The 27951-nt window shown below is 37.6% G+C and overlaps 2 protein-coding genes across 3 annotated transcripts; one reads left to right on the top strand and one right to left on the bottom strand.

Annotated features, from left to right (window-relative positions):
* Window positions 1-1795: 1795 nt before the first annotated feature.
* Window positions 1796-10264, bottom strand: zgc:92606 (uncharacterized protein LOC100000242 homolog). Its single transcript, XM_067448950.1, has 5 exons — window positions 10058-10264; window positions 6405-6494; window positions 3595-3673; window positions 3221-3339; window positions 1796-2250 (listed from the first exon to the last, which is right to left on the bottom strand). Exons 2-5 carry the CDS (start codon window positions 6492-6494, stop codon window positions 2185-2187), a joined length of 354 nt encoding a protein of 117 aa, XP_067305051.1. The 5' UTR covers window positions 10058-10264; the 3' UTR covers window positions 1796-2184.
* Window positions 10265-12297: 2033 nt separating this feature from the next.
* Window positions 12298-27642, top strand: leng8 (leukocyte receptor cluster (LRC) member 8). 2 transcript variants are annotated; one of them, XM_067448913.1, is made up of 16 exons: window positions 12298-12586; window positions 13070-13173; window positions 13512-13650; window positions 13777-13920; window positions 14103-14177; window positions 14271-14685; window positions 15829-16003; window positions 17223-17393; window positions 17831-18049; window positions 19386-19550; window positions 19688-19982; window positions 20158-20259; window positions 22506-22574; window positions 22653-22782; window positions 22877-23084; window positions 23171-27642. In XM_067448913.1, the coding sequence occupies exons 2-16, from the start codon at window positions 13157-13159 to the stop codon at window positions 23331-23333; spliced, it is 2487 nt and encodes an 828-aa protein (XP_067305014.1). In that variant the 5' UTR covers window positions 12298-12586; window positions 13070-13156; the 3' UTR covers window positions 23334-27642. The 2 variants fall into 2 exon arrangements, with proteins under 2 accessions (XP_067305014.1, XP_067305013.1); XM_067448912.1 differs by lacking the exon at window positions 13070-13173.
* Window positions 27643-27951: the final 309 nt, after the last annotated feature.

Genomic DNA, 27951 nt, shown 5'->3' with positions numbered 1-27951 from the left:
AAAATGAATCAAACCACTAATCATGTCTCATCCTAATGGAAAAGAAATTGAAACATATCAAACACAAACCACTAGTGTCTCTTTAAGCCTTTTAAGTTTAGGTGTTAAATGTTAAATATGTCTAAAAATAGCTGAATATAAATAATAGTGGACAACAATCCATTAAATTTGTACGAAAACAAATGGGTTACACTCTATTTTACATTGTTACACACACAATCAACCAACCAAAAGTATTGAGACACCCCTCCAAAGCACTAAATTCAGGGGTTCCAATCACTACCATGGCCGCAGGTGTATAAAATCAAGCACTAGGCATGCAGACTGCTTCTAAAAACAATTGTGAAAGAATGGGTCACTCTCAGGAGCTCAGTGAATTCAATCATGGTACTGAGATAGGTTGCCACCTGTGACATTTCCTCCCTAGTTAATATTCCACGGTCAACTGTTAGTGGTATTATAACAAAGTGGAAGCAATAGCAAATCAGACAAAAAGTTGTAGGCACGTAAAATTACAGAGCGGGGTCAGCCCATCGGGGTGTCCAGAAATCACCAACTTTCTGCAGTCAATAGCTACAGACCTCCAAACTTTGTGTGGCTTTAAGATTATCTCAAGAACAGTGCATAGAGAGCTTTATGGAATGGGTTTCCATGGCCAAGCGGCTGCATCCATAATGCAAGGTGTCAGGTGCCGTGGAGAAAAGCACGCAGCCACTGGACAATTCTTTGGAGTGACGAATCACGCTTGTCTGGGTTTGCCGGTTATGAGAACGGTACTTGCCTGACTGTTGAAATAAGTTTGGGGGAGGGGGGATTATGGTGTGGGGTTGTTTTTCAGGGGTTGGCTTGGCCCCTTAGGTCCTGTCCACACGGAGACGCGTTTAGCTGTATATATTTTGTACCGTATCAACGTTCCGTCCACACGGATCCAGTGTTTTGGAAGCATGAATCCGATATTTTTTGAAACCGGGTCCCAAAGTGGATAAATCTGAAAACGACAATCTTCTGTTTTCATGTGTACAGCCAATCCGTATATTTTGCTAAACGGTGATGTCACACTACGTCCAGCATGGCGAAAAAGTTAAGGGATACAACTACGGGCATGCGCACATGAGTGCAGCAAAAATCAGTACAGCGTATCTGTCTTTTATAAATATGATAAAACTAAAGACTCTTCAGAGATATGAAGGATGCAATACTACTCTATAGGTATTCAAGATCAACATGAGATTGGCTGAAACTGTTACCATTGTAAGATTAGAGAGACTGTAAGGACTGTAGTAGTTTCCAAAAAAGGAAATTAGCATCTGAACTCATTTTTATGCAACATCACAGAGTTAATCATCTAAAGATAACCTTAATTTACACGTATTTCCCTTCACTACCTCTTCACTAATCTCTATGGTAGTGAATGGTTGCTCTATCTGCTTGGTCTTCCAAATATCTTCTTTTGTGTTCAGCAGAAGAAAGAAACTCATAGAGGTTTGGAACAACATGAGGGTGAGTAAATGATGACAGTATTTTCATTTTTGGGTGAACTATCCCTTTCAATTTCATGTGCATGTAAAGGCAGACGTCCCAAAACGTTTGGCAATATAGTGTATATTACATAATAACTATTAATTATGCATAATTACATGCAACTAACCCTAAACCAAACTCTAAAGTAAGTACATGTATTTACATAATATTACTCAGTACTGTATAATTACAGTGTAACAAAGACACCTTAAAATATCGTAACCAGCAAATGCTTTAAACATGCACAGACTCATAGACTGACAAGAGGATGAAATAGTTTAAAGATTTTTATTATATGCACAAAAGTTATTGATAATACTTTACAAAAAAAGAAAAACAAGAACAAAACCTATTTGCATTACATACAATTGACGCGCTCCTGGGAGAGAAAGACGAAATCAATACTAGCTTACTCTACTACTGTTTGAGGTTGACCTTCCATTTTCTCTCTCTCTTTAGTGTCTCTCAATTCTCAAGTCCCAATACTTTATTGCCAAGAAACACATTATAGTTTCCCCTAAATACTGATAAATGCAAACAGCACCCTTAAGTCCCCATCATGAACAATGCCCCCTGTATGTACAAGGTATTGAATGTGGGATAATAGTGGTAAAATAATGTAACATCTTTCTCTCTCTTTCTCCGATTCTCTCTTCCTCCGTCTCAAGCACCATAAACACTTTCATTACTGTATGTCATGTACAGGAACAGGTCTTCCTCGTGGTGTTCCTAAAACAGACAGAGGAGATCGATTTAGATCAGAAATTGTGTTTTTAAATTGTATGATTAATTATGATTCAAATGGTAAAAGTTTGTGTGTATAGACTATCATACAAATAAGATTTATATTTTAAATTTATAATTTTATTCAGCAGTGACACATTAACTAGATTTCACAATGTTACAAAAACATTCAATTTCAAATAAATGCTGTTCTTTTAAAAGAATCCTGAAAATAAAATCAACATGATAGTAGTATAATGTAGTATAATGTAGATAGTAAGAAATGTTTCTTGGGCACCAAATCAGCATATTAGAATGATTTCTGAAGGATCATGAGACTGGGGTTATGATGCTGAAAATATAAAAGAGATATTGTTAACATACTATACTACTTTCACTATATTTTTGATTAAATAAATGCAGCCTTGGTGAGCATAACAGAGTTCAAAACTTTTATAAAATTAATTACGATCCCAAAAAAATCCAACTTTTAAATGGTTGTGTGTGTAAATTATATTTAATATTACTATAACTATATTGCATTTTTAACTTTTTTTATTTCATTTATTTCGTTTTTTTATTCATGATTCATTTATTTATTAATCACGTACTAATGTACTTAAGAACATTAGGCTGTTTATATTCAAGGTCATGTGATTGTTGAGAAATCTATTTAGAATTTAATTAACGTCAGGAGGATTATGTTCTGTTTAGTTGTTCCAGTTTCACCCGCGCTTCATTTAGTTTCTTTTGTTTTCCAAATGTATTTATAGCCCTCAGTGTGTTCTCAGTTGTCCGTTCTCGTCTGTGTGTAGTGGTTGTGTTTCTCCTGTGTGTTATCTTGAGTGTTCTTTATTTGAATTTATATTTCCTGCCTCAAACTCATTCTTGCTGCCACCCCATGTGACAATGAACACCCTATGCTAATAAAGTTGAGTATCTTACTCGCATTAGTGAAGAGGGGTGTTTGATTTACCTCATACACCGCAGACAGAGGGGAACTGGATGGAGGGAGGGAGTTTTTAACAAAAAAGAAGAGCGCTTCTTCTGGCCTCATAGACACCCGCTGTCTGATCAGGAAACAGAGCTGACCAACTGGAAGCGAAAGTGTAAATAATGTCAGTCATTTCAAAACTTAACAGTTTGTAAACGGTTTCCTTTCTTCCTCAAAAGGAAGGTTTGAATAGGGAAGTTTAGGGTCAGTGAGAGTCTCAAAAATTTTGAAAGGCCTTCTTAATATACTGGAATACCATTACATAATGCTTATGGACAATCATGAGTTGTGTTGAATTCCCCTGTAAATGTACAGAAATTATATATAGTGTTGAGGGCATGTATGAAATAGATCACCTGTGAGGTCTGAAGGAACAAGGTATTTCTTTTTGTCAAGTTCAGGAGCTCGTGACCTTGCAGCCTTTTCCACAATAATCTAAGGAAACAAATAAATAAATAAATAAATAGAAAACTCTCCAAAAACATTCCCTTCAGAGCAATTTAATATTAGTTGAAAATTCTGTTATTACTCATGTCATTCCAAACCTGTATGACTTAAATGAAGAAAGCTAAAATATGAAATTAATCTGTATTTACTGGGTAATTCTGTTTTGTAAATTTGGCACCAAAAAGATCTTTAGAAAGATGGCAGCATCATTGTTTTATTTTTACACAGAGATTAGTAGGACTATTAGTATATACCAACGGTGCATGCCAGTAACTTAAGAAGAAATACAGATATCTTGACAACCTTTTAGATTCTGGTTCTTTAACTTTTCTTTGGTTTCGTAATTGTAAAGACCCTATATGGTTTAATCCCAAAGATATGGATATCTTAATGCGGCACAGTGAGAAAATTGGTCAATTGTACAAATTTTGAGTGGTCAAAAACCATGTGGTTCACTTTTCAACAGCCGATACTTATTGTGTTTAAAGAGGAATATCTGAACCACAAATAAAACTGAGCACGTTTACAACACACAACAGTAAGCTGACAACGCAAGTAAACCGCGTTTACATGACTTTATTAATAAACCAAGTTATTTCCATGTAGTGACATCAAAAATAATTTGTATCTAAAGAGTATTCTAAATGTTATGTCAGTATTTGATGTTAAATAAAGCTTGCAACGTGTCAGCGGGAAATTTTTCGGCTTATATTATTCTCTCATGCAGTTACAGATGCAGCGTTTTGACTGAACCTCTTCTACTTCTGCTGCATGAGATGAGAACACATTTTTACAATTTTCTGGGTATTAAAAGAGTCTGCTTTTGTGATATATGTCCTTAGATCATGCAAAACACTCACTGGATGCATTTAAATCTGCTAAGTATGCGTTTGTCATCTATCACACATGCGCATTTTAATAAGCCGACAGAAAGCAGGTTAGTGCATGTAAACGCACTCAATGAAACTAGAAATGTCACAAAAAAGGCAGGTCCAAGGTTCCCAGTCAGATGTAAAAGAAGGAGAAGGAATGAAATAAAAAGCCTTTATTAGGTATGGCTTAAGTCATTTTTAAAATGAAAAGAGCCAACATGTTTTGCACTGATGAAGACCATTGTTGATTGTTGATGTTGGCTCTTTAAATTAAAAAAAATTACTTAAGCCATAGCTAATAAAAGTATTTAAAAAAATTGTGTATTTTTAATGATAAAAAAAATGCCATTCTTTTATTTAAAAGTTATTAATTGTATTTTATTTACAAAATATTTAAGTATGTTTTGGATATTTTTTTGATTTTTATATTAGATAACATTTTAAGCTGTCATTTGTTCATGTTACAATGTACCCCACCTACAGGGCATGTTGTCACATTTCACTTCCATTCTTTCGGGGGAAATCAAGAAAAAAGTATACACTGTATTAATGAAAAAACCACATAATTGTACTAGACATGTGTGCAATTAATGTGGGGAAAAATAAATACTCTGAATCCCAAGTGGATTTTACACAAACTGAGACAGTCAAAAAGCGTTCGGTTGTGTCCCGCTCTCCACTATGCAATTGTTTTGATGGAGAAAAAAGATACATTTCTAGTGTCAACATTATATATTCTTCAGACATTCCCCTTTAGATACAAAGAAACCCGCATTTGAGTTGACCATTGAAAATGGGTCAAATTCAACAAACTGAACATGAAGCAGCATTGAGATCCCATGTCTATGGGATCTAATAGACAAGGGCCTTGAAAAATTAAGATTTTAAAAGAAAAGTTTGTTAAAAACCAAAATATAAAACCATAATGAGATATTTTTAATACTTTTACAGTCGCAGGCATGCAAACACTGGAAATACAATATTTATGGCACTCAGGTATATTCTATGCAATTGTGTTGATAGAAAAAAAGTTTTTCTAGTTTTTTTCATAGTTTCAAATATTAATTCAGAAAAAGCATTAGCTGTATCCATAACGACCCACATTTGGTTTTTGACCACTGAAAACATGTACAGTTTGACAATTTACTCATGGAGCTGCATTAAATTCTCCATATCTATGGGAAGGGTGTTAAAATATCTTTAATACTTCTTGCGTTACAGGCATGCAAACTTCAGGGCAAAAAAAACACAACAAGTGCTTTCCCCCATTTTTCAACTGTCACTGTCGGCATAAAATGCAACAAAGATGGCTAAATTCAACAGATTTTACTAATAGAAAATAAAATATTGAAAATAGTGATCTTTCTAAAGCCATTTTACCACCTGTAATTTGGCATCAAATTTCATATGAAAATTATAATTTTGACTCCCTCTACAAAATAGTGGATTACTCAGTAAATATACAGCCAATACATTTATTTACATTGATATTTATTTAGGCTTTCATTACTATTTATGTTTGTCTTTCTTCAGAAAAATATTAACAAAAAAAAAATACAAAATTTAATCCAGGGAAGTTTCCAAAATTTGATTGATTTGACATGGAATGACCTATTATTTTGGTGTGTCCAATGGAATTTAAATGTCACCAAAACTGTTTGTTAACCAACGTTCTATAAAACTACTTTTGTGCACCACAAAAGACAGAAATACAAGTTTGGAATGACATGATGGTGAGTAAATGATTGATTTTGGGTGAAGTATCCCTTTAAAGCTTTGCACCATCCTGATAATTTGATTGAAATGTTTTATTGCTTGTTATTTTGGTTTCCAACCATGAGACTGACCGGAATTTTATCCGGATGTTTGGCGCGGACTCTCTCACCCTCCGCTCTCCTGACCTCCAGCGGAACACTTCGCTGATACTGGCTAGACATCTGAGGGACAAACACACATGAACAATAACATCAACATTAAATTATAACTAACAAAACATTTCAGGCTTCCTCATACATAAATGCATTACAATATTGTCATTCAAACATGGGGAGAAATAAACACACTGTGAGATCTGTTAATGATCATTAATCACATATATTTATTCTCTTAATCAGTCAATCATATACTCTAGAAGTAACAAATAGTTTTTGTTTAAATGCTCTGGTCATTCTATCACCCCACCATGGGCTCTTCCTCTCCTTTGCCCTCAGTCCAGATGTTGTTCATTTATTTCTGTCATGTTAAAATTCAAACCATGTGTACATTTTTTACAGTCCTAAAATGGACAATTGTTGTTAATGAATATTGCAGTATTTATTAATGATATGATATATGATATATATATATATCAAAATAGCTTCCCCTCCCACTTGCAGCAACATCTCTCCTCTGATCACGTGAGGGCGTGAATTTCCTGTCCACTCACGTGACATCACCGCAATAACAAACCACTGACCCCAACTACTGACCACAACCATCCAATGATCCAATCAATTCCAAATGGACAAAATCAAGTCCCGTTCTATATTTTTTCTTGTTCGAGAAGCAATTTTAACATACAGTACGGGCCAAAAGTTTGGACACACTACTATTTGTAATGTTTTTGAAAGAAGAAGTTTCTTCTACTCATCAAGCCTGCATTTATTTGATCAAAAATACAGATTTTTTGTGATATTGTGATATATTATTACAATTTAAAATATTAGTTTTTTTGGTGATTTGATTTGAATGAAACTCACCATTGACAGGACTCAATCCGAGGGGCGGGATAAACGGTTGTCTTTTAAACTCCCTCTGCACGCAATAGGATAGCGCTACAACCAACCAGAACAACGAAGGTGAAGCGGAGCTCGTTGAAAGATTGAACTTTCACCGTATCGGGTCAGCAAAACTCAGAACACATCTTCCCTTCTTAAGAATGACTTCAGCGCCGTTCTTTGTTCTTTTCTCAGAGAAAAGCTTAACTCCAAGTCTTCCAGAGTCAAAGCTGATTCGAAAGACCGCCGTTCGCCAGCTTCTGTGTTTACTAGAAGCACACAAGCGCAACTCGGCCGTCATTATGTTAAGCCCCGCCCACCAACTCTATACACAATGTGATTGGCCCATCCAGAGTTTGGCGCTTACAGCTCAGAAGTGTATTGAGAGTTGCTAGACGATTAGATTTGCTGCCGCTATGGTGCGTCTAGATTTCTAGGCTAATTTCACACTGCAGCTCAGTCTGGAAACCTGTACATTATTTTCTACTGCTTCTGTTACAATTTTGTGGGAACCAATCACAGACTGTCTCATCCACCTGGCACGCTATTGGTAGGTTTAACATGATGATGGCAGAGCCATAGAGAGAGGGTTAGGGTTAGAGGGTTTCCTAACCCTTTTGAGGGAAACACAATGAACATGACATAACATAAAAAACAACAGCAACCCGTCTCAATCCAAGTTAACGTTAGCCTAAATTATATTAACGAGGCAAAGGTTATGGTAATTGAGCACACTAATTCTCAAATATTAGCGAATTTTATCTTTTAAAAACAACATCGCTATAACTACATACTCAAGCTACATACACATGTTGATGTGTAATAAAATTATTGAAAATCTGTCAATGTGACTAACAATTTGAATTGCCCATCAAAGCACTTCCTGGAACTATTCAAGGTTTACATGAATCACGTGACTATCAAGAGTTTTGAACTTCCGTTATCGCGACTCTCTCTCAAGGGGGTAATCTAGCGCTCGGAAAGCGTTTCACCCATAGGGGCGGCCATTGCTAACCAAGCCATCACCTACTGTTAGCATCCCATTGACTCCCGTTCATTTTTGAGTCAGTTTGACAGTGAATAACTTTACATCTGAGGTGTTTAAAGACTCCATTTGTCCATTGTTTATTTATAAAGAAACACGACAATGCATAAAAGGCTCCGTTACCTTGTATCTTACACAATCGCCCCGCAGAAGCTGTTTTTGTAAAAATAGGCTTACTATTGCGTCATAACCGTCGCTACTCTGTCGCACAGTTGAGAAATTACCGTATAGACAGGAGGAGACGCTCATAAGCAATCTTTAACTGTCTATGAGGCAGTCGGGGGGGACATGGAGACATAAAGTCTGATAAAGTCATGGGGGAAGAATGGGGAGAAGCCGATAGAGAGCCAAAAGCAACGGGAGAAAACATTTAAACAACGTGATTCAGATTTCACTTTCCACAACTACTAGAAGACCTACAACTGTCAGACAGGTTGCTTACGTCACATCTACATCGTCAGGCTCAAGGTGGAGATCCACTTGTCCGCGCAACACTTCTGTCGCGCCGCGCTCCACTTTATTCCTATGGGTGACGTCAAGCAACTTTAACACGCCCGCACAGCATTCCGGGAAGGCAGCGCTGCATTTAAACCGATTTTAACGCCCAAATGACGAGAAGTTTGTTTGTTGCCTGTTTATCACGCCTCTTTTGGTCTGATTGGTTGAAGGATTATCCAATGGCGTACAGAGTCATTTGAAAAATGCTCGTTGATCACGCCTCTTGTGCAGTAGAAAATACAGAACAGACTCCCCAGACCAATGTTCAATCTTAAATTGAGCTTGGTCTGGTGATAGCAGACAACCGGATCATTGAAGGTTGTGGAAAATCCTTCATTATATGTCATTAATGAGAAACTTAGGCAGACTAGTGATTTAGATTTTTGTTTTGTTTATTCAGACAACCGTCCACTTGTGCCCTGCAAAAGAACATTACATAATACAGACATGCACACCCATCCCAGTGAAATACTCTCATATGACATTTTTGCATTCCTATTTACTTCGACGTCTGAATAATGAGTGTGTCTCTAAAAAATGACTCTGACCTGCTAGTGTCTTTTTTCTGTGCTCTAAATACTCTAAATATTTTTACTGAGCATCGCAGTTGATATTACACTATATACCTCACAAACATGTTTTACAGTATGTGTTGTGCAAGTTATACATTTTGGACATGATGCACCAAGCTAATTGGCCTACATTTGCTTACTCGTGTAAATACCATGGCAGAATATGGTTTAGTTATTCACTTTCGTGGTATTATCCGCTACTGCACTTTTTGAATAACCGTATCCGAAACAGTTGTCAACACGCTTATGATTCTTGATGGTGTTGTGAGGGCGAGTTGCAACAGGGAGTACTGCAATGCGAAAACATGTCCTCCACAGCACTGCCCGCTCCTAGAGCACACTATGGTAACTCATAAACAATAATAATCTGCTGCCGTCAGAAAGTGCATGAAACTGTAAGATAACTGGGCCCATAACAACTGCTACTGATGTATGGCTGCTAGCTCGAGATATGACCTGCTATTCCGTTCAATCCTCATTTAGGGAACAAAGTAAACTTAACGAGGGTTTCACTGGGTAAACTTTGATGCACCACAAATCCACGACCGTTTCCACAATGAAACTAAACCTGTCCACAATAAACTTTAAACTGGGTGTACTGATCATTGCGGTAAACGCACACAACATACCTTGGACGGCTGATTTAGATTAAGGAAGAAGTCAAAATGCAACGCACGTCTTCCCCGTTTGGACGAAGATCAGATGCCCGTATTAGCGCAGTAATGACGTTGGTCTCCAAAAATCAATAACTTTGTATTATAAATCGCCTTCTATGTTGAAAATGTCTACTGGCCCACTTCTCCCACTATAACAACAACAAATAATGTACCGCCTTATTCTGGAAACGAACTAATGAGAAATAAAAAAAAATACTGACATAACGTCTAGCCATTTAGGGAAGAGGGAAGGCGGGATTTAAACGTGTTGACAGTGCTTCTATTGGCCAGAGTGAGCTGTCGCTCGCGTGTCCCCTTAGGTCAGCGGAACCAATCAAAATAAAGAATAATTAGGCCAATGAAGAGAGGTCTACAATGTATCCGAGTTACGTGCCTGACGTGTCCTTTTCTAGGCAAAACTAACAAACTAACATGTGATTTTGGTAGCAACACAGGACAGAGTCACAGAGAACATGTTTTTCACAAAGGGTTTTGTAGAAGTAAAAGAGTGGCATTCGTTATTGACGTCCTAATTGTTTAGCATATAGATACATGTGTTAAATAAATAAACAATAAACAAATAAATAAACTTAAGCCATAGAGTTTTAATTCAATTAATTAGAACCATCAAACCTGGTGAAAACAGTTAAAGAGATGCAAATAAAGAACAGCAGTGGATTATTATTATTAGGCCTAAATTATTATTATTAAACTGGCCGTAACTTTTTTTGTGTTCAATATTTAGAAAATATAAATAATGAGCTGTACAACATGAACCCATTTTCCAAACCATGTTTTTGTCTTACCCTGAATATGGTAAACTTATAATAAGTGTTTATATTGGGACTATGTCAGACTGGACTAGTAGGAACCGGTGCAGAGGAGAACAGTCCCTGCGTGACTCGCCATAGACATAAACAGGGAGAAGTAGCTCTGCCTGCAATGTTCTTCCGCAAGAGGCATGCAGATTTAAAGAGCATATTGCAGGTTCAATTTTTTTCAAGATGACTGTATGCGAGCCATGACCATACGAGCATCCACGATGTACATGCAAGAGAAAAAAATCGTCTGCGAGCTCGTATGATAGCAAAAACCGCACCGTGTACACCCAGCTTTAACGGTTAGTGTGGATGGATAATCGGATATTAACGAGTTTGACTTATGCCAGATGGACAAAACGTATTATTATTAGTTTCTGTTATTGGTATCAATACTCCCAGATAACCAATACCGGCTTTGTGATTGCCTGATACATGATAATAATCTGTAAAGTATTGTAAAGTACTTATTATCTATATTAAAGTATTGTAATCTGAGCACAGTGTTCATACTAGCGCATAACGTTTTATCATGACCTAACTGGTCTCTCACCTGCTGTTTTCCACTGTTTCTCCTCACACAACTCAATTCATCTCCTCTAATCGCTGTTCTGTCTAATCCTGGCCTGTCCCTTATTGTGTGTCATCATTGTATGGTTGTGGTCTGCCACATGGGTATTAATAAACATTTATAATTTCCTCAGCATCCGAACTGTCATTGCGATCCATTGTTTTCCTATCATTGAAATTCACTGCATTCCCTCTCGTTACGTCACTTCCGGTTTGAGAATTTTCAGATGCGGAAGTAAAATGTTCAAACAAAATGACTCAAAAAGCCTTATTAGCGTATTTATAAGTATATTTTAAAGAAAATCTAGGTCTGCATTATTCTTCTATACACGGACTCACTGGAGTCTCTAACCTGCAATTTGCTCTTTAAATAGCAATAAATATATTGTTTTATAGTTGTTTTAGCTTATTTAATGTTTTATTCATTTATTATTATTTCAAGTCATCTTGAGACCCCAAAATTTTCTTCAGCCCCCATAGTGGGCCCGGCCCCCTGGTTGAGAACCACGTTCTACAGGGATCCTCAAATTAGTATCAGATTCTGAGGGAAGTTTCACAATACTTATTGATGCCAATTTGTTTGTGTGTGTTTTTTATATTGTCTGTACTCTGTAATGTTTATTATTGCTCTTATAGCAATAATGACTGTGTATATTGTATACATTGTTAACTATTTTTATGTTATAAAGGATTTTTGTTTGCATTACCTGTGTCAAGGTTCAGGCAGGTCATGTCACATACATGGTTCGTGCAGAACATTCTGTTGTCCAATGAGAGAAGGTGGCAGAATTTCCGGCGTCACCACCACCATCATCATCATCTCCAGCCATTTTGTTAGAGGTGTTGACATTCAAACATTGCATTGAGTTCGGCGAAGTAGTGGATATGGGCTCCCGTATAATCTTAATATCAACTGGAACTTGGTTTATTTAAGGTTTATTTAATGTTAAGCAGCTTTTGTACGCGATCTTCTACAATACATACAATATCAAACGTTAGAACTATTACTTTTCTTATATTTGCGAAGAATTTTCGGACGAGCTAACAGTAGCTAATTCGTTAGCTCTGGCAAAATGGCGGCGAACGCGGCGCAGCAAGCCCCTACACCGAATTGGTAAGATTTCTACACTTTACAAATCCTTATGATCCTAATACATGTCGTTTGCCACATAATTTTCACGACTGAACGGCTGCTCTTAACAAGTGGAAGGCATTAGGCAAAGGCAAACATAATAGGGTGTATATTTGCGTAGCTTATCCGCTTCGCTTTTTGTAAATTATGTAAATTAACGAATTATATGGTCTCACAGTAACTTTCGACTTCGTTATTGGTTAAAACCGTAAATCAGATTTAAGTTTAAATGCCGTTTGACAATTTAACTTAGTCCACATTAACATTTTACATGTCATATTAACGTTTGGCCTGTGTATAAGTTAGACATTATTCACATCAGCGCCATCTTTGATTTTTAACGGGAATTAACGTTAAAGCGAGGCTGTGAGGGATAGACATGTATCTCTTCGGTGGGTTGTTGAACTGTTATTTAAGTTGTGTTTTTGGATTCTGTTGACAAAACGCTGCAAACATCTTTCTAAGAAATTTCAGTTGACAAAAAACTCCCGACAGTATGAGCTGTGGAAAGGTTTAAGTGATCTAGGAGATTTATACAGCTTTTTACAGCGGATGCCATTGAAAACACGGTAAGTCTGTCCCTCACAGCCTCGCTTTCATAACTGTCATGGCGCTACTCTGAATTGGCTAGCTAGTCAAGATTGCAATCTTAACGCTATGGCATTTACAACAGACTTTTGGGCCATTGCATTAATGTAAGCTAGGCGTAGTATGGTTAACTGTTAACAAAATGTGAATGACTCGCTTGCATATTTGGAAGTGTACAGATATTATAAAATGGTTGTTTTAATTTGTATGTTAACTGTTTTTGCATGGGTCAGGGTTTTGTGTAGATGCCTAAAAAATTACTGGAACCTTCTAGATATGGTATAACCTCAAGTCAAACATACATTGTTGTTATTCACAGGGCGTATGGTAGTAATTCAGGTGGAGAGGGCCAAATCCATGAGAACCCAGAATGGGAAAAAGCCAGACAGGCTCTAGCCTCCATCAGTAAAAGTCAAAATTCAACCAAGACCTCACCAACCAATCGCACCACCCAACAGGTTAGTTTATTTGTGTGTGAGAGAGAAAATAGAAGCGTTCCTTTTTTAAAAAGTTGCCTCACCTGTGCATACCCATTTAGTGTTGTGTGGTTAAATGGTTGATTCTGTTTTGTATTTATTTGTTAGGCTGGACAGTATCAGGCGACAGTTACAGACTCTTCTGCAATGCAGCAACAGCAGCAGCAGTACTATCAGCAATGGTATCAACAGAACCAGCAACAGTATGCTGGTTACCCATATCCCTATAACTACTACTACCCCATGCCTCCGGTAAATAAATCCACTCTTTCATATTCTTACAGGAGTCTATTTGTGCTTGCTATTTGTGCCAAGAACTCTATTTTACATTTCTTAAAACATAGACAATGCAGTCTGGAGGAGATGCTTACTGAAAGTTGGAGCGTTTCGGGATTGACACTTCCAATATAATTTTTTTTCTTCCACCTTTCTAGTATGGAGGTTCATATCCTCCAGGACAGTATGGTGTTCCAGGGGGCTACCAGACACCTACTACGCCCACTGGACAGGTATAGATTTTATATATCGTTGTGGGTTTCTAATAGCAAAATGTATATCACCTAGTTGTGTAAGAAATTCATTATTTTTTTTTCTCTCTTAAGACCCCTGCCATGCCTATAGTGGAAGATCAGTCCTCCAGCTATCCCTCCCAGCCCCCTCCCCCTGCAACCCCTCAACCTCCCCCTCAGAGTCCTACGTCCACTGACCAGCCCCCACCCCCTCCTCCACCCCCCATTCCTCCACCCAATGCCCAGTACCCGCCTTCACCATCCCAGACCCCCTACAGCCCTAATGGTTCCCTGCCATACAGCCCTACGGATTCCAACCCCATGATGCGGGGCTACAATCCTGGGCAGATTCGTCCAGGGTACCAGGGTTACCAAACTCCTTCATATCAGCCACCCCAGCAGCAGGCTTCAGGACAAGGCCCGTATGGAGGCGCAGGCATGGATTCTAAGAAACCTAACACTAGCAATATGAACAAAGTTGGACAGCAGCTGTGGCAGCGCATGAAACGTATGTGTCTCTGTGTGCTGAATAAATAATTTTAAAGGGTTTGTTCACCCAAAAATGAAAACTATCCCCCAGTTTAATAGTCCTTAAGCCATCCCAAGTTTATATGACTTTCTTTTTTCAACCAAACAACGAGTTCTATAAAAAAAATATCCTGGCTCTTTCAGGCTTAATGATAGGAGTAAATGGTACCTTACAATTTGAAAAATGAACTCTAGAGAACAGCATTTTGCTAAATATATGCACCATATTATATATTCATTATAATTTTTAAATGTTTTTCAACATGTTTGAATAAATCTAGCAAGTTTTTTTGACCGCCACCATTTAAATGTTTATATTTCAAAAAACAAATTGGAATAGAAATAAGTATAAAAAAACAACAACATTGAGTGTAATTTTAGTATTTGTATACAAATCAGTTAATTTTTACCTTCAATATTATAGTAGGCTAATGTACTGCCAACTGACTCCCATACAGCATGAGATTTGTTTTCCTTGAGAAAATATGCCATGTAATGTACCTGATATGTATCCAAAATAATATCGAAGTTGAATTGTAATTTTTGTCAATATCCAGCCCTAATATTTATAAATATCATATTTGAAAAACTATAATCACTGACTTCCATTAACAGCTGTACAAAAGTCTAGTTCCAGTGGAAGTGTGACCTATGACCCGACGCATCACGTTTTAAAGAAGAAACGGAAGCACAGAGGATGGAGCGAAACACAACAAAAGACACAAATTGGAAGTCTAAAACTTGTTTCTTGTCCAGCCGTATTTGTTTGAACCACGAGAGGTATCTACTCCTACATCATGTGTCAGGTCATAGGTCACTCTCCCGTGGAACTTGACTCTTAACACCTTGGAGCCGTATGGATTACTTTTTATGATGGAATGATGAGCTTTTTTGGAATTCAAAATCTAAGGTACATTTCACTCCCATTATAAAGCTTGGAAGCGCCATGGTATTTTAAAAAAAATATAACTCCTATGGTGTTTGGCTGAAGGTAGAAAGTCATATACACCTAGGATGGCTGGCTTGAGGGTGAGTCAATTGTGGGATCATTTTCTTTTTTGGGGGTAAACAATCCTTTAAGTCTATCCTCCTAATGTTTTTTTTTTTTTTTCTTCCTCATCAGAGGCTCCTGGAGCAGGTGCTGTCAAATTTAACATACAAAAGCGCCCGTACGTCATGGCCAGTCAAAACTTCCCTTCAGCTGAGCAGGCCCCTGGATTGGCATCCCCCAATGCGACAAATCCATCAGCTGGGTCTGTTGGAACATCTACAACTTCAGCTGGAAGTTCCCAAACTCGGTAAGCGTACTGGCTAATTATTGTTTGCTAACATAATTGTTATTTTGAAGAAGTTGTCCTACATGTGATCTGCATCTAGATTAAATTTTTTGGTGATAGCATAAAAAGTAATCAAAGCTATTCAAAATCAAGTTATCAAAAGTTACAGCATTTTGAACAAAGGTTGACTTTTTGTTTAGCCCTTGATGCCCCCTAATGGGCGCTTTTGAAATCGTTCTTTCCAGAAGAATGGAATTATGTTGATTTGTGGGAATCTGCTTTAAATAAAGATTTTTTTACGATCTGTGCATGTTTCATGAAGTCATGAGTAAAAATGCCACTTGAAATGTAAATTTCTTTTAAGTTAAACCAATTATGATTTTTTTTTTTTAAATTATAAATCAGCCAATCACTCAGCACTACTTAGGAGTTAATTGAATTGACTACATGGATTGTTGCTAGGTGGTACCGACAGGAGGTACACTGTACAATGAAAGTTTATAGGGACTACTCAACAATTCTTAGGAGTCGATCAAAATGACTAGATGCATTAAAAGGCGAGTTTCTAAGCTTTAACATGATGCATTTTTTGTGTTATTACACAAAATAAAACGTTGTTAGAAAAACTGTAAAGGTATTAAGTACTCAACAAGTACCCAAATGTAAGTACTTGGTCTGATAAAAGTGGCATCCCTAAAATTTATGTTAGATTATTCCAATTATTCCGATTCGATATCAATCACGATACTAAACTCACAATACCATATGTATTGTTATATTTTATGTCAAAATAAAGTTTTTTATTATTAATAAAATATTATTATTATCAGGATCCACAAATATTCCACATTGCATCATTACACATTATATTCAACATTATATGTAGTCGTTTAATTTAGTAATGTCACTGAAACTCCACAATCTTTATTTTATTTTCCCTCGCACATGTGCCTACTCGTCCTTTCCCGGTACTTGCTATGTCCAACCTCTAGGGCTGGGCGATTTTTCCACGTCAGGCTACTGTGCGTGAACACCGCTTTTAAAAAAAATGTCGGGTGCTATTTTGCATGCATTTGACCAGTGAGCATACTACTGTTACAACGTAACATACTCTAAACACACCTCTAAGCATGCAGAATAATATAAGTGGATTATTATAATTTTTTTGTAATTGTGGCTTTGAATTTGATCAGTGATGCCCTGTCAGTGATGTTAATGGAAGAAATCTTCTTTCTTAAAGGCCTCAGGATTGGCCACAGGCCATGAAAGAGTATGTACAGCGTTGCTTCACAGCATGTGAATCTGAAGAGGATAAGGATCGTACAGAAAAAGTACTGAAAGACCTTCTGCAGTCCAGACTACAGGATGGCTCTGCTTATACCATCGATTGGACCAGAGAACCCCTGCCAGAGTGGGTTACATCTCTAATCTGTCATTTTCTATTTTTTGTTCAGTTCAGCATTCCTTGTTCTATAAGTGGCTTTTTCAGAGTCTTTTGCAGCTACTTGACTATTGGCACTAAATATAAATGTAATAAGATTCCAAATTTAGGATTGAACAAGTTGTTTTCCTTGTCAAAACTTCAGTGAATATTAAGCATTTTATTAAGCATTTTACTGGGCAATTTTTTTTAATTTTATCTGAATAGAAAGCTTTTTTTATTCTCAGATATTTTGTATTACTGATGTATTCAAAATCTCCTGAATATATTTTAGAAATGTTGTCTTGTCTTGTGGGGTTTTGTTAACTGTATAACTTTTGTTCACTTTGTTTTCGCCACGTAGATAGCCTTGATGCGTACTTGGTGTATAAAAAATTATACTCTTTTAATCCATTCTATTCTTTTAGCCTGAAGCAAAAGCAGTCTCGCTGGGAGGTGGTTTCTCAACGTTCTCAGGAAAATGCTATTGGGAGAGGTGGAGCCACCCGTGGCAGGGTGGGAGCCAGGCTGGGTAACTACAGAAATGTATTTTCTCAAAGAAGCCCCTCCTCCAGCTCATCCCACTCCTCGTCACGATCCCCATCCCCTCACAGCCGACACAGGGACAGGAGTAGACATCACCGCAGGTAATACTTGATCTAACACAACCAAATTCATTAAGGGCTGTCACGATTCCTCGATTTGAGTTCTAGGTTTTAAAAAAAAGTCTCATTTGCAAATTACCCATTTCGATTAACCAGCAAAATTCAGGAAGTAGCGCATTACAAGGAGGATAATTCATTAACCGAATTATTAGACCATTTGATAAGGCTGCATATATTTTAACAATTTAAAATTCATAATATAGCATATTTCTATTGTGAAATCAAAATGTCAGTTTTATTCAATTAAAAAAGTTTATTTGCTGTGGGTTTCAAAGTGAAGTGCTATGCTTTACAACCATGCAGGTTATGTTACTCTGTTCACAGTAAATGCTCCGATACACAAACTTGGCCTCTGCATGTGCTGTTTGAGAATATATCAGTATGTTTCTAATTAAGTCAGTTTAATATGTGAATAAAAGTTTAAACCCTCACTGTTGCATTTTTATCATAAATAATTGGCCAAATATGAAAGATTAAGTGGGCATTTTGAATAAAATGTTGTTTAGCCAATATTAAACAAAGATTTGATCATGCTGTAAAGTAAAGGGGGTCGCACACCGGACGCGGAGCTCGGCGGCGCGCCGCGCAGCGTCTCAGGTATCGCACACCGGACGCGCACATTTTAAAAGGATTTTAAAAGGCTACGTTTATTATACATTTCCCCAAAATATGTTTAGACTTTATTCAAGCTGTTGAACTCAGAATGTAAAACAAATGTGTCTTGTAGCAAAGGGTGAAATCAGTATACCATAACGATAATATGCTTTTAATATAAAGCCTTGAAATGGCGCTCTGTGGCGCGGCAGGATTTAGAACCACTTCCTGAGTCGCCGCGGACAGGCGCCGAATGCCGCCATCGGTGTGCGTACACTCATTGAAAACAATGTGTTCGAATTTTAAAGACGTGGCGCGCCGCCGAGCTCCGCGTCCGGTGTGCGACCCCCTTAAGAACAGTTGCCAGGCCATTGACACCCTCTGGAGGTATTTGATATGTAATGTAGTTTAGTTGTTCGCTTATTATGCTTTAAGTTGTGCTTTAAGGGTGTTAAATAAACCATACCATTACTTGCTTCTGGTACTTTATTTGAACCAGGGTATCATTCCCATATTGTTATTGTAAATGTAGTTTAAGTCATTTTAAAGGCTATTGTTTACTTAGGTCTATTTTTATCATTACAAAAAAAGATAGGAGAACTTGATTAATTGTCAGAATAATCGACCGATTGCCAAAATTAGTGACAGCCCTACATTAAATAATTTGAAGTATGATAGAAATTGGAGATGAGCAGATTTTGAATGGTGACTCTTCGATCTGCAGCGATTCTGGCTCCCAATCAGATAGCAGCATGTCAAGTGATCCTCGCCTTCCATTGTCACGGCGGCAACAAAAGGGCGGCCGAGGCCGTGGTGCAGAAAGGGAGCGAGGTAGAGGAGGTGGGGGAGAGAGAGGTAGAGGAAGAGGCAAAGCAAACCGAGGGCGGAGGTGAGACATTCCTTGTACCCAAAGATAAAATGCCATTAGGAAATGTTTTCATGACATTTTGATTAGTATGAAATGGTAGCCTCATTAAAACATTGCTACTCAAACTGCTACTCATTACCTTCTCTGACTTTTATCAGGAATATGGAAGACCCAACAAGCGGTATTGGTAAAAAGCGGAAAGGTGGAAATGCAGGCCTTGACTTTCACGACCCGAATCGTGAAGCAAAGAAGCAGAGCCGTGCAGCACGCTTCCACACTAAATTACGCACTGAGCCCCTGGTGTTAAACATCAATGTTTTTGACCTCCCCAATGGCACCCAGGAGGGGCTGAGTTGGGATGAATGCCCTATTGTTGGCACCTGTCAGGACATCACAAAAAACTACCTGCGCCTCACCTGTGCTCCTGACCCTGCAACCGTCAGACCTGTACCTGTGAGTGTTTCTCAAAGTATTGCTTTCTTTATAGAGCTGTTTAATGGTTATAGATCGTGGGTAAGGCTAGATTTTGTGTTTATTTGTGGGTTGAAATTTCTCTGTAGTTGGTCAATTAAGCGGTTTTGTTTATTTTTTTTATTGAATCTCTTTTTTGTTTTTGTTTTTGTTTCAGGTGTTGCGAAAATCCCTGATTGCAGTGAAAACTCATTGGAAAACCAATCAGGATTACTTGTACGCATGTGAACAAATGAAGTCAATTCGACAGGATCTCACTGTGAGTAACACTTACTAGTACCACTTACCCGCCTTACCATTTACTCAGGCCATCCTTAAAAATATTTTGGTTTGCAATAACAGTAAAAAAAAAAAAAAAAGGGTCGGTAGGTAGGTCTTTTTTTTTTTTTTTCAAATTTGAATGTAAAAAAAAAAAAAAAATTGGTGATGGTGATTTAAGTAGGTATGAATTTAAACAAATAGTTGTTTTTATGAATTCAATAAATTAAGTAGCTATAAACTACTCTTTACTGGTAAATATTACAGTAAACAAACATCACAGACAATGGCAGACCATTTTTTGGTCTGCCCCACCAGACACTGCCCCTCTTTCCTCCTTCTTGACAGCCTACATTTAGAATAATAACTTAATGATTATTATTAACATTGATGAGAAAGGTTTAAAAATCGTGATTGTTTGGATTAGGTTTAAAAATCGTGATTGTTTGGATTGTGTTTCCTGCTGTCGAGCCAAAGCCGTTCACTAAATCAGTGTTTCCCAACCTTTTTTCTGTTATGGCACCCTTTGAAAATGTTCTAATTTTGTGGCACCCCCATACATACGTTACGCTAGGGGTGTAACAGTACAGATTGCTCACGGTTTGGTTTGTATCACGGTTTTAGGTTCACGGTTTCAGTACGGTTTGGTATTTGCCATGCTCAGGGAAAGAAAGAACTGTCAAATAAAAATAAAGAAAATAAGAACAAAAAAATTTAATACAAGCAGCAGCACAAATAAATACTACTGAGCAAAGATGCTAATAAAATAAACAATGCTTTTCAGATTTTTCAGGTAGGTCTAACATTAGTTTTTAGGCAGAGAAATTGAATAAATTAATAAAATGTAAAAACTGCACATTTAACTGTTTAAATTAAAGATGAATCCTTATTAAACTTACAAAAGCTATTCAATCAAGAGCAGTGAGTGATGTCCTTATCTTTTGTTTGACATTAAACAGACCGCAGTAAAGGCCCCTTTAAGACCTAATACAGGGATATGCTCGTCTTTCTCGACTGTATACAGTTCACTTAAGGCATATTCAGACTATGTCTGCTTGGATACTCATCGAGATCGACATACTTTTTGTGAGTTTGTCCGTTTAAGCGCAAGACTTGAAAGAGAACTCAATATTTGCGCGCTGTGAGACGTGTGCACGCTTTTGGGCGAGCGCAGAGAGACAGATCTTCTCTCACTGCAGAGAGTTCTCATTCCCGTCTCCTGGCGAATATACCCGGGTGATGGTGGCGAAAATGACTGGAAAATGACTCGCATGCATTGAACACAGTTTACAAAGATAGACCGTTTTTCCCACGGTTTTCTTTTATTATCGCAGTTGTAGTGTAGCCTATCACCGAGGAACCAGCATGTGTATCCATCGACAGAACCATACATAAAGCATTATTTTTCAAGTTACAACCAGTGCCGCCGCTCCCACCACGCACTGCGCATACTCGAGTAAAACACGCTGCCCATAGCAACGCGTTATGACAACGACATTTCAGACTGACAGATACAAGATAAACGGCTTTTCCGTCATTTGTTACTGTTTTGTACACTTTGTTATATTAATTATAATTCAAATTCAGTTTTATTGGCCACAATATAGTAATGATGAATGTTGAGAGGGGCACTTTTGATTAATTTTCAAAAAGGGCAGGGGCTCAAACCCCCAAAGCCCTCCCGTCTGCAGTGCACTTGCCTGTGTGTAACGTGTCCATGGTCCTGACTCCTGTCACAAAATGCGGCGAAATCTCCGACAGGGCTTTAATAGTCTAAAGTTACAGTGAATGAGTATGAGCCGAAACGAACGCACAGGCCATAGTGTGACATCCGTTAACCATAGTGTAAACATTGATGACGTCACGGGTTTTTCTATAAAGAAAGAACGTAGTCTTCGTTTGTATGTAGGCCTAGGCAATTTATATATTTATAATACTTAATAAAATATAATTCATATTATTTTATTACTTTTGTAGTTAGTAATAAGTAATAGTAATTAGTAATTACTACAAAAAAAAAATGTGTAGTTGGTAATTTCTACAAAATTACATTTGTAGAAGTAAAAAAAGAAATTGGTCGGTCTTAATGCAAATTTACAACCAACCGGCAAGTCGGTCGGACTAAAAGGAAAAAAAAAAATATATTGATTCGGCCCTAAATTGACAGGGTCTGTCGGGTTACGGCAAACAAGAATATTTTTAAGGATGGCCTCATGTAGTCTTATCTTGAAATCTTGTCTCGTTCAGGTTCAAGGTGTGCGTACAGACTTCACCGTGGAGGTATATGAGACTCATGCTCGCATTGCTCTGGAAAAGGTATGTGGTGGTGAATCAGCTGATTAAAAAGCACTTTTATTAATTTTTTGACAAAACACTCATTTCAACTGTTATCAGGGTGACCATGAGGAGTTCAACCAGTGCCAGACCCAGCTGAAGGCGCTGTATAAAGACTGCCCATCGGACAACGTTGGAGAATTCACTTCCTACAGACTTATTTACTACATCTTTACTAAGAACTCTGGAGGTATATATTGCCTTTTCTGTTTAATCTATATTTCTGGTTTTACTGTCACTATTTTGCACTCCCATTTTTATTGCACTTTCTACGTTTATTTTAGACCTGACCACCGAGCTTGTGTACCTGACCCCTGAGCTCCGTGCTGATCCATGTGTAGCTCATGCTCTTGAGCTCCGTACTGCCTGGGCTCTTGGAAACTTCCACCGGTTCTTCAAACTCTATCAGAAAGCTCCGCGTATGGCTGCTTATCTTATTGACAAGTTTGCAGAGCGTGAAAGAAATCTAGCGCTGAGGGCCATTCTTAAAACGTGAGTACAGATTCCAGGGAGAAAATTATGATATTGATGATTTGAAGTCTAAAGTTTTCCCTCTTATTTTCCCTTCTCTGCTATAGGTTCAGGCCCTCGGTGCCGGTGGAGTATGTGCAGTCCAGCTTGGCCTTCCCAGATTTAGACTCATGTTTAGCATTTCTAACAGGGCTTGGGGTTGCATTCACCCCCTCTGACCCAAGCAAAATAGACTGTAAAGTCAGTTCAGTCTGTCTTACAACCTCGTAGTATGGGGGAAAGGGTTGGGGGTAACCAGAGAATTTACACTTATAGAGCTTATAAAGACAGACTGTAGATAAGGGACCAGATATCTGCATAATAGACACACATTCAGAGTCTAGAGCTGATTATATATATATATATATATATACGAGAGATATATCAGATTTTTTTTAACTCTTGTAGAGTGATGGACATTCTGACAGATGGACAGTTGACACCCATATACAGAGACTTAGGTGCCATTTCAAGACCCAGTATAGCCTATTTACACAGCCCATTTAGTGAAGTGTCAGGCAACCAAATACTTTTAGATTATCCCTTGCACCAGTAGAAACAAGAAACACAGGGCAAAGATCTGATGGGGTCAGGTCAGCAGGTCATGTCAGGTCCCACATCATAGAGCTCAAAAAGCATTTTCAAGCTAACAGTGTTATGTGTTCTCATGTTTCTCTCCCCTCAAGCAAACAGCCACAAAGCTCAAGACCTGAAAACATCAGAGTTAATGCTGAATATAATGCAAACCAGTATCTGCCAACCGTGTACCAGCTCAAGTCTGTGTGAAGGCAAGGGATCGTACTCCCAAGTTTTTTGTCATCTATAATGGACTTTAAAGCCATGTGAGCTAAGTGCAATCCTTCAAGCAAGAAGAGGATGGTTTGTATGCCCTATCTTTCCATTTGCCTGAGATGTCTTCAGTATGTCAGTGGTTAGATCTCCTTCACTTCATCTCTAGGATCCCAATGCTGATAATCAATAATATTTGGACTGATTTATAACAAGATCACCTTCAGAAAATGCAGATTAGGCTGTATTTTTGCACCATCACCAGTTCCACCCCCCCAACCCACACAGTTTCCTCTCTCACACTCAAGAAGCTGGGCTTCATTAGTCATAGATACCATCCGAATCGTTCCTCGACACCCAGGAAACAACTCAGTGACTCTAAATCTTTCACTTCCACCCCAGCTGTGATCTGAATAGGGCCAACTGTTTTAAAGTCATCCAGGTCCACCTAAGCCAATCATTCACCACTGTTTGACCACCAGCCACGGAAGAGCCAAGTCCCCTCAAGCACCACCCAGCATAGAAGGTCTACGCCCAACATGCAGTCAGCCTCACCAAGTTCATTCATTCAGAAGGAAAAGCATGATCAGCTTTCCCTCACAGCAAGATGGCGGTTGTATCCTGTCCTCTTTCCACTAGCAACCTCATTCCTGCAATAGCATCCACTGTCCTGCTGGATTTGGAAACACATGGGTTTGTATGGCTCCTTATGATTCGGCCACATCTACTGGTAATGGCTGGTAAGAAGGACTTGATGTTTCGAAAGCGCGGTGGATCTTCGCTCAGCTTGGGTTGAGGTTTTTCAGCTGTTGAACGACATGCTTGGCTTGATGTCTTTTAACCCTGCTGGCAGGTTGTGAATTTGTCATATCTCATTTTGAAATGGGCCTAATACTGAACCCTGTTGCACCCCTTCTGTGCAAGATTGACACCAAAAAGCTGTACAAAAAAATCGAATAGATCTGCTCGTTTTACATGGATACTAGTATGGTGCAGTAGTAAATCCCAGAGATTCATATGGCATCATGGTCTTAATCTAGCCGATTGAAGCATGAATGCATTATATTAAAAAGTTGTTCCAATTCAAAATTTTACAAAGTTCATCTAATGCTCCTTAATTTCTAATGGACTGCTTTAAATGGTTTCATTGGAGTCGCAACCTCAAACATCACTTTCGTTGCAAACGAGTGAGGAGCTTTTTAGCATTTTTGCTGTTGAAGTAATCAGATTTATTAAATGTGATTAACATTCATCCAGCATGGATACGGCTTGGGTCTGAAATATGTGCTTTAGCAAGATGTGCTCAAGTCCACTATGAGCAGAAAGCACCCCTAACATCTCGTCTGTGAAATATGTACATACGTGCTCATGCAAATAATGTGAAATTTATTTTTTCGTTTATAGTACTTTGCTTTATTTTTGTTTGTACAATGGTAAGTGTCATTTTCGTTTATACAGTAATTTTGCTGGCAGTTTTTTTTAAAGTTTAAATGTCTTGGGTGGCGAGCATTTACTCACTGATATGCGGTTTAGTGCAAATAATTGACATTTTCACATTAAATTTATTCTAAAATGTCTTGCTCCCCTAGACATGAAATAAATGTAAATATTAGAAAGTAAAACTCTTTACAATCCACCCTCGTGAAGGAGTCAGGGATTCATGAATTGACAATATAATGCCAAATCTTTCTCTTGTTGGGTCATTGCTTAAACCAAAAATTATAATTTACTCACCCTCAAGTTGTTCCAAACCTCTATAAAAATCTTTGTTCTGCTGAAAACAAAAGGAAGATATTTGGAAGACCAAGCAGATCTCAGCAGCCCTTGACCACCATCGGTTTTCTTTTTTCCAACTATGGTGGTCAACGGCTGCTGAGATCTGCTTGGTCTTCCAAATATCTTCCTTTGTGTTCAGCAGAACAAAGAAATTCATACAGGTTTGGAACAACTTGAACATTTTTTTTATTTTATTTGGGTGAACTATCTCTTAATATTTCCAAGCATTTCGGTTTGTTGTATTTATTTCAAGTCATTTTTAACGTCATGCCTTCCTTTTTTTTTTTTTTTTTTTTTTTTTTTTTCCCCAGTCAGCTTTTCTTGCGTTTGTACCTTTTATAATCAAAGTGTCCAACAACAAGAGAAATATTTGGTTTAAGCACATTTTAATACATTACATGCTGTTTGTCTAGATTAATTTTTTTCTTCCAAAGATATTCATACTTTAAATTGTAACGTGACTTTGAGGTCAATTGGGAACTGAAGCCTGCAATATATAGAAGTTTGTTTGTTTCTTTTTTTTTTCCTTCTACTTTTTTCCAGTTCATTTTGACTACCGTAGGGCTTCATTCTGTTTTGATGTTTGGATTTACATTGTACATGAATAATTTGCTGAAGCTACTGGTTTCCACACTGACTTTGCTCTCCTCTCCTTCTCAACCTTCATCCCTCCTACCCCTTATTCTCCTCTCTCCTCCTGCACTCCTCTATTACCAAATTCTCTCTCTTCTTGCAGTCATGCACAATCGGAGCAAAGCAGGAGATGAAAAGATGAGGGCAAAACTTATCCAGAGGCACACTGGAAAATGGCCATTGAGACATCCAGACATCGGCCAATTGATCCTTCATTGTGCCTGTTGGTGTCTTATGCATTTGTCATTCTAATGAGAGCTTGGTGATTTTCAATTTGCCATGTTTTTCTTTTTTTAATGCCAATCTCAATTTCTATGAAATGACAAAAACAACTTATCAGTCTAAAGATGTATGGATTGTATTTCAGAATTGGCTCCATATAGCGTTAAGTGAATTACGGCTGTATGTTCAGGTGTGTCTTTTTGTCTTAACTGGCTTGATTTGTTTTTTCTTTTTCCTAACTATATTTTTAGTGTTTACTGATTTAATTTCTTTTTTCTTTTGCAATTACTGTTCTTTACTACTGTTTTGTTTGCGGTTTTGTTTGTGTGCTGAACAGGTTTCTGATGTTTATTAGAAGCTGTAGAATTGTATAGTGGACACACCTGGACATACAGATATAGACATTTTATACCCTCATGTAAACTTTAGATATCTAATCAACAGGTTAGAGAAATCGTTCCAGTTAACGTCCTCAGGTCTTTAAAGTTCACTGTAGTTTCGAATGATAAGTGATTGGCAGCCCATAATGAACATTACTGAAATATTGTCCAAAGCAATGTTAATCTCGATTGATGCTACTGTTTTTGGTTTTCTTTTCATGAAATGTATTTTCAGCCCTTGCTGTTGTAGTGTATTTTTCACAGCAGTATTACTAACAGTCTCATCCCTCTCTTTGTTGCCTGTCCTCTTCTTGAACATCACATTTATTTAACTACTTTCCTCTGCATCATATCTTTGCTCTTCTTTTAGTTCATATTGTTTGTTGTACTTAGATTTGCCTCTGTAAGTGTTCTTACATTTTCAACTTTAGCCATTGATTTTTTGCCTTCTCATCTTTCTTTTTTTCAGCCATCTGTTCTTTCTGCATGTTCCTGTCTTCCTCCTCTTTCCTCTGTATCATGTAATATAATGCAATGTTGCGATTGGTTTATATTTGGTCAGTGCTTGGCAGTAAGTATTTCGACAGGACTGTGCTTGTATCTGTTTCTTCTTTTACAGCTCTACCTCTCAAAGCCCTAATGTCTCTGCCCTGAAAGTAAAATACTGCCGTTTGTAGATGCTGATCTGTACATAATGTACATACTTTCTCTTGTGAGGAAAAATAAAGAATAATAAAGAATCTGCTGTACAGTGTGATTCAGTGGTGGAAACTGGTTCTCCATGTAGTGTTCACCTCCCTACTTTGCTTTAAAAAATGTTTTATAACCAAATTTTTAATTTTAAAAAATATAAAGATTATGAAAATTTAGCTATCACAGGAATACATTGTCTTAAAATAGTTTGTAATATTTCACAATATTACTGTAGTTGAGCTATTAAATTCTTGTCCTTGATGACCATATATATATTTTTTAAAAACTATCCCTAACTTTTGAAAAGTATAGCTAGAAAAATATGCAGAATATTCCAGTAAAATTAACTTGACAAC

The sequence above is a fragment of the Pseudorasbora parva genome, chromosome 7 (genome assembly GCF_024679245.1).
Source record: "Pseudorasbora parva isolate DD20220531a chromosome 7, ASM2467924v1, whole genome shotgun sequence".
In the NCBI taxonomy this organism is placed as follows: Eukaryota; Metazoa; Chordata; class Actinopteri; order Cypriniformes; family Gobionidae; genus Pseudorasbora; species Pseudorasbora parva.
This window is presented reverse-complemented; position numbering and strand designations above follow the sequence as displayed.

Coding starts and splice junctions, on each gene's coding strand:
- zgc:92606 (XM_067448950.1), bottom strand. CDS start 6,494: ATGTCTAGCCAGTATCAGCGAAGTGTTCCGCTGGAGGTCAGGAGAGCG. Junction 3,340..3,594: donor TGTTCCTTCAGACCTCACAG/GTGATCTATTTC, acceptor TTTCGCTTCCAG/TTGGTCAGCTCTGTTTCCTG. Junction 2,251..3,220: donor CTCTGTCTGCGGTGTATGAG/GTAAATCAAACA, acceptor TGTCTGTTTTAG/GAACACCACGAGGAAGACCT.
- leng8 (XM_067448912.1), top strand. CDS start 12,546: ATGGCGGCGAACGCGGCGCAGCAAGCCCCTACACCGAATTG. Junction 12,587..13,511: donor CAAGCCCCTACACCGAATTG/GTAAGATTTCTA, acceptor TGTTATTCACAG/GGCGTATGGTAGTAATTCAG. Junction 23,085..23,170: donor CTGAGGGCCATTCTTAAAAC/GTGAGTACAGAT, acceptor TCTCTGCTATAG/GTTCAGGCCCTCGGTGCCGG.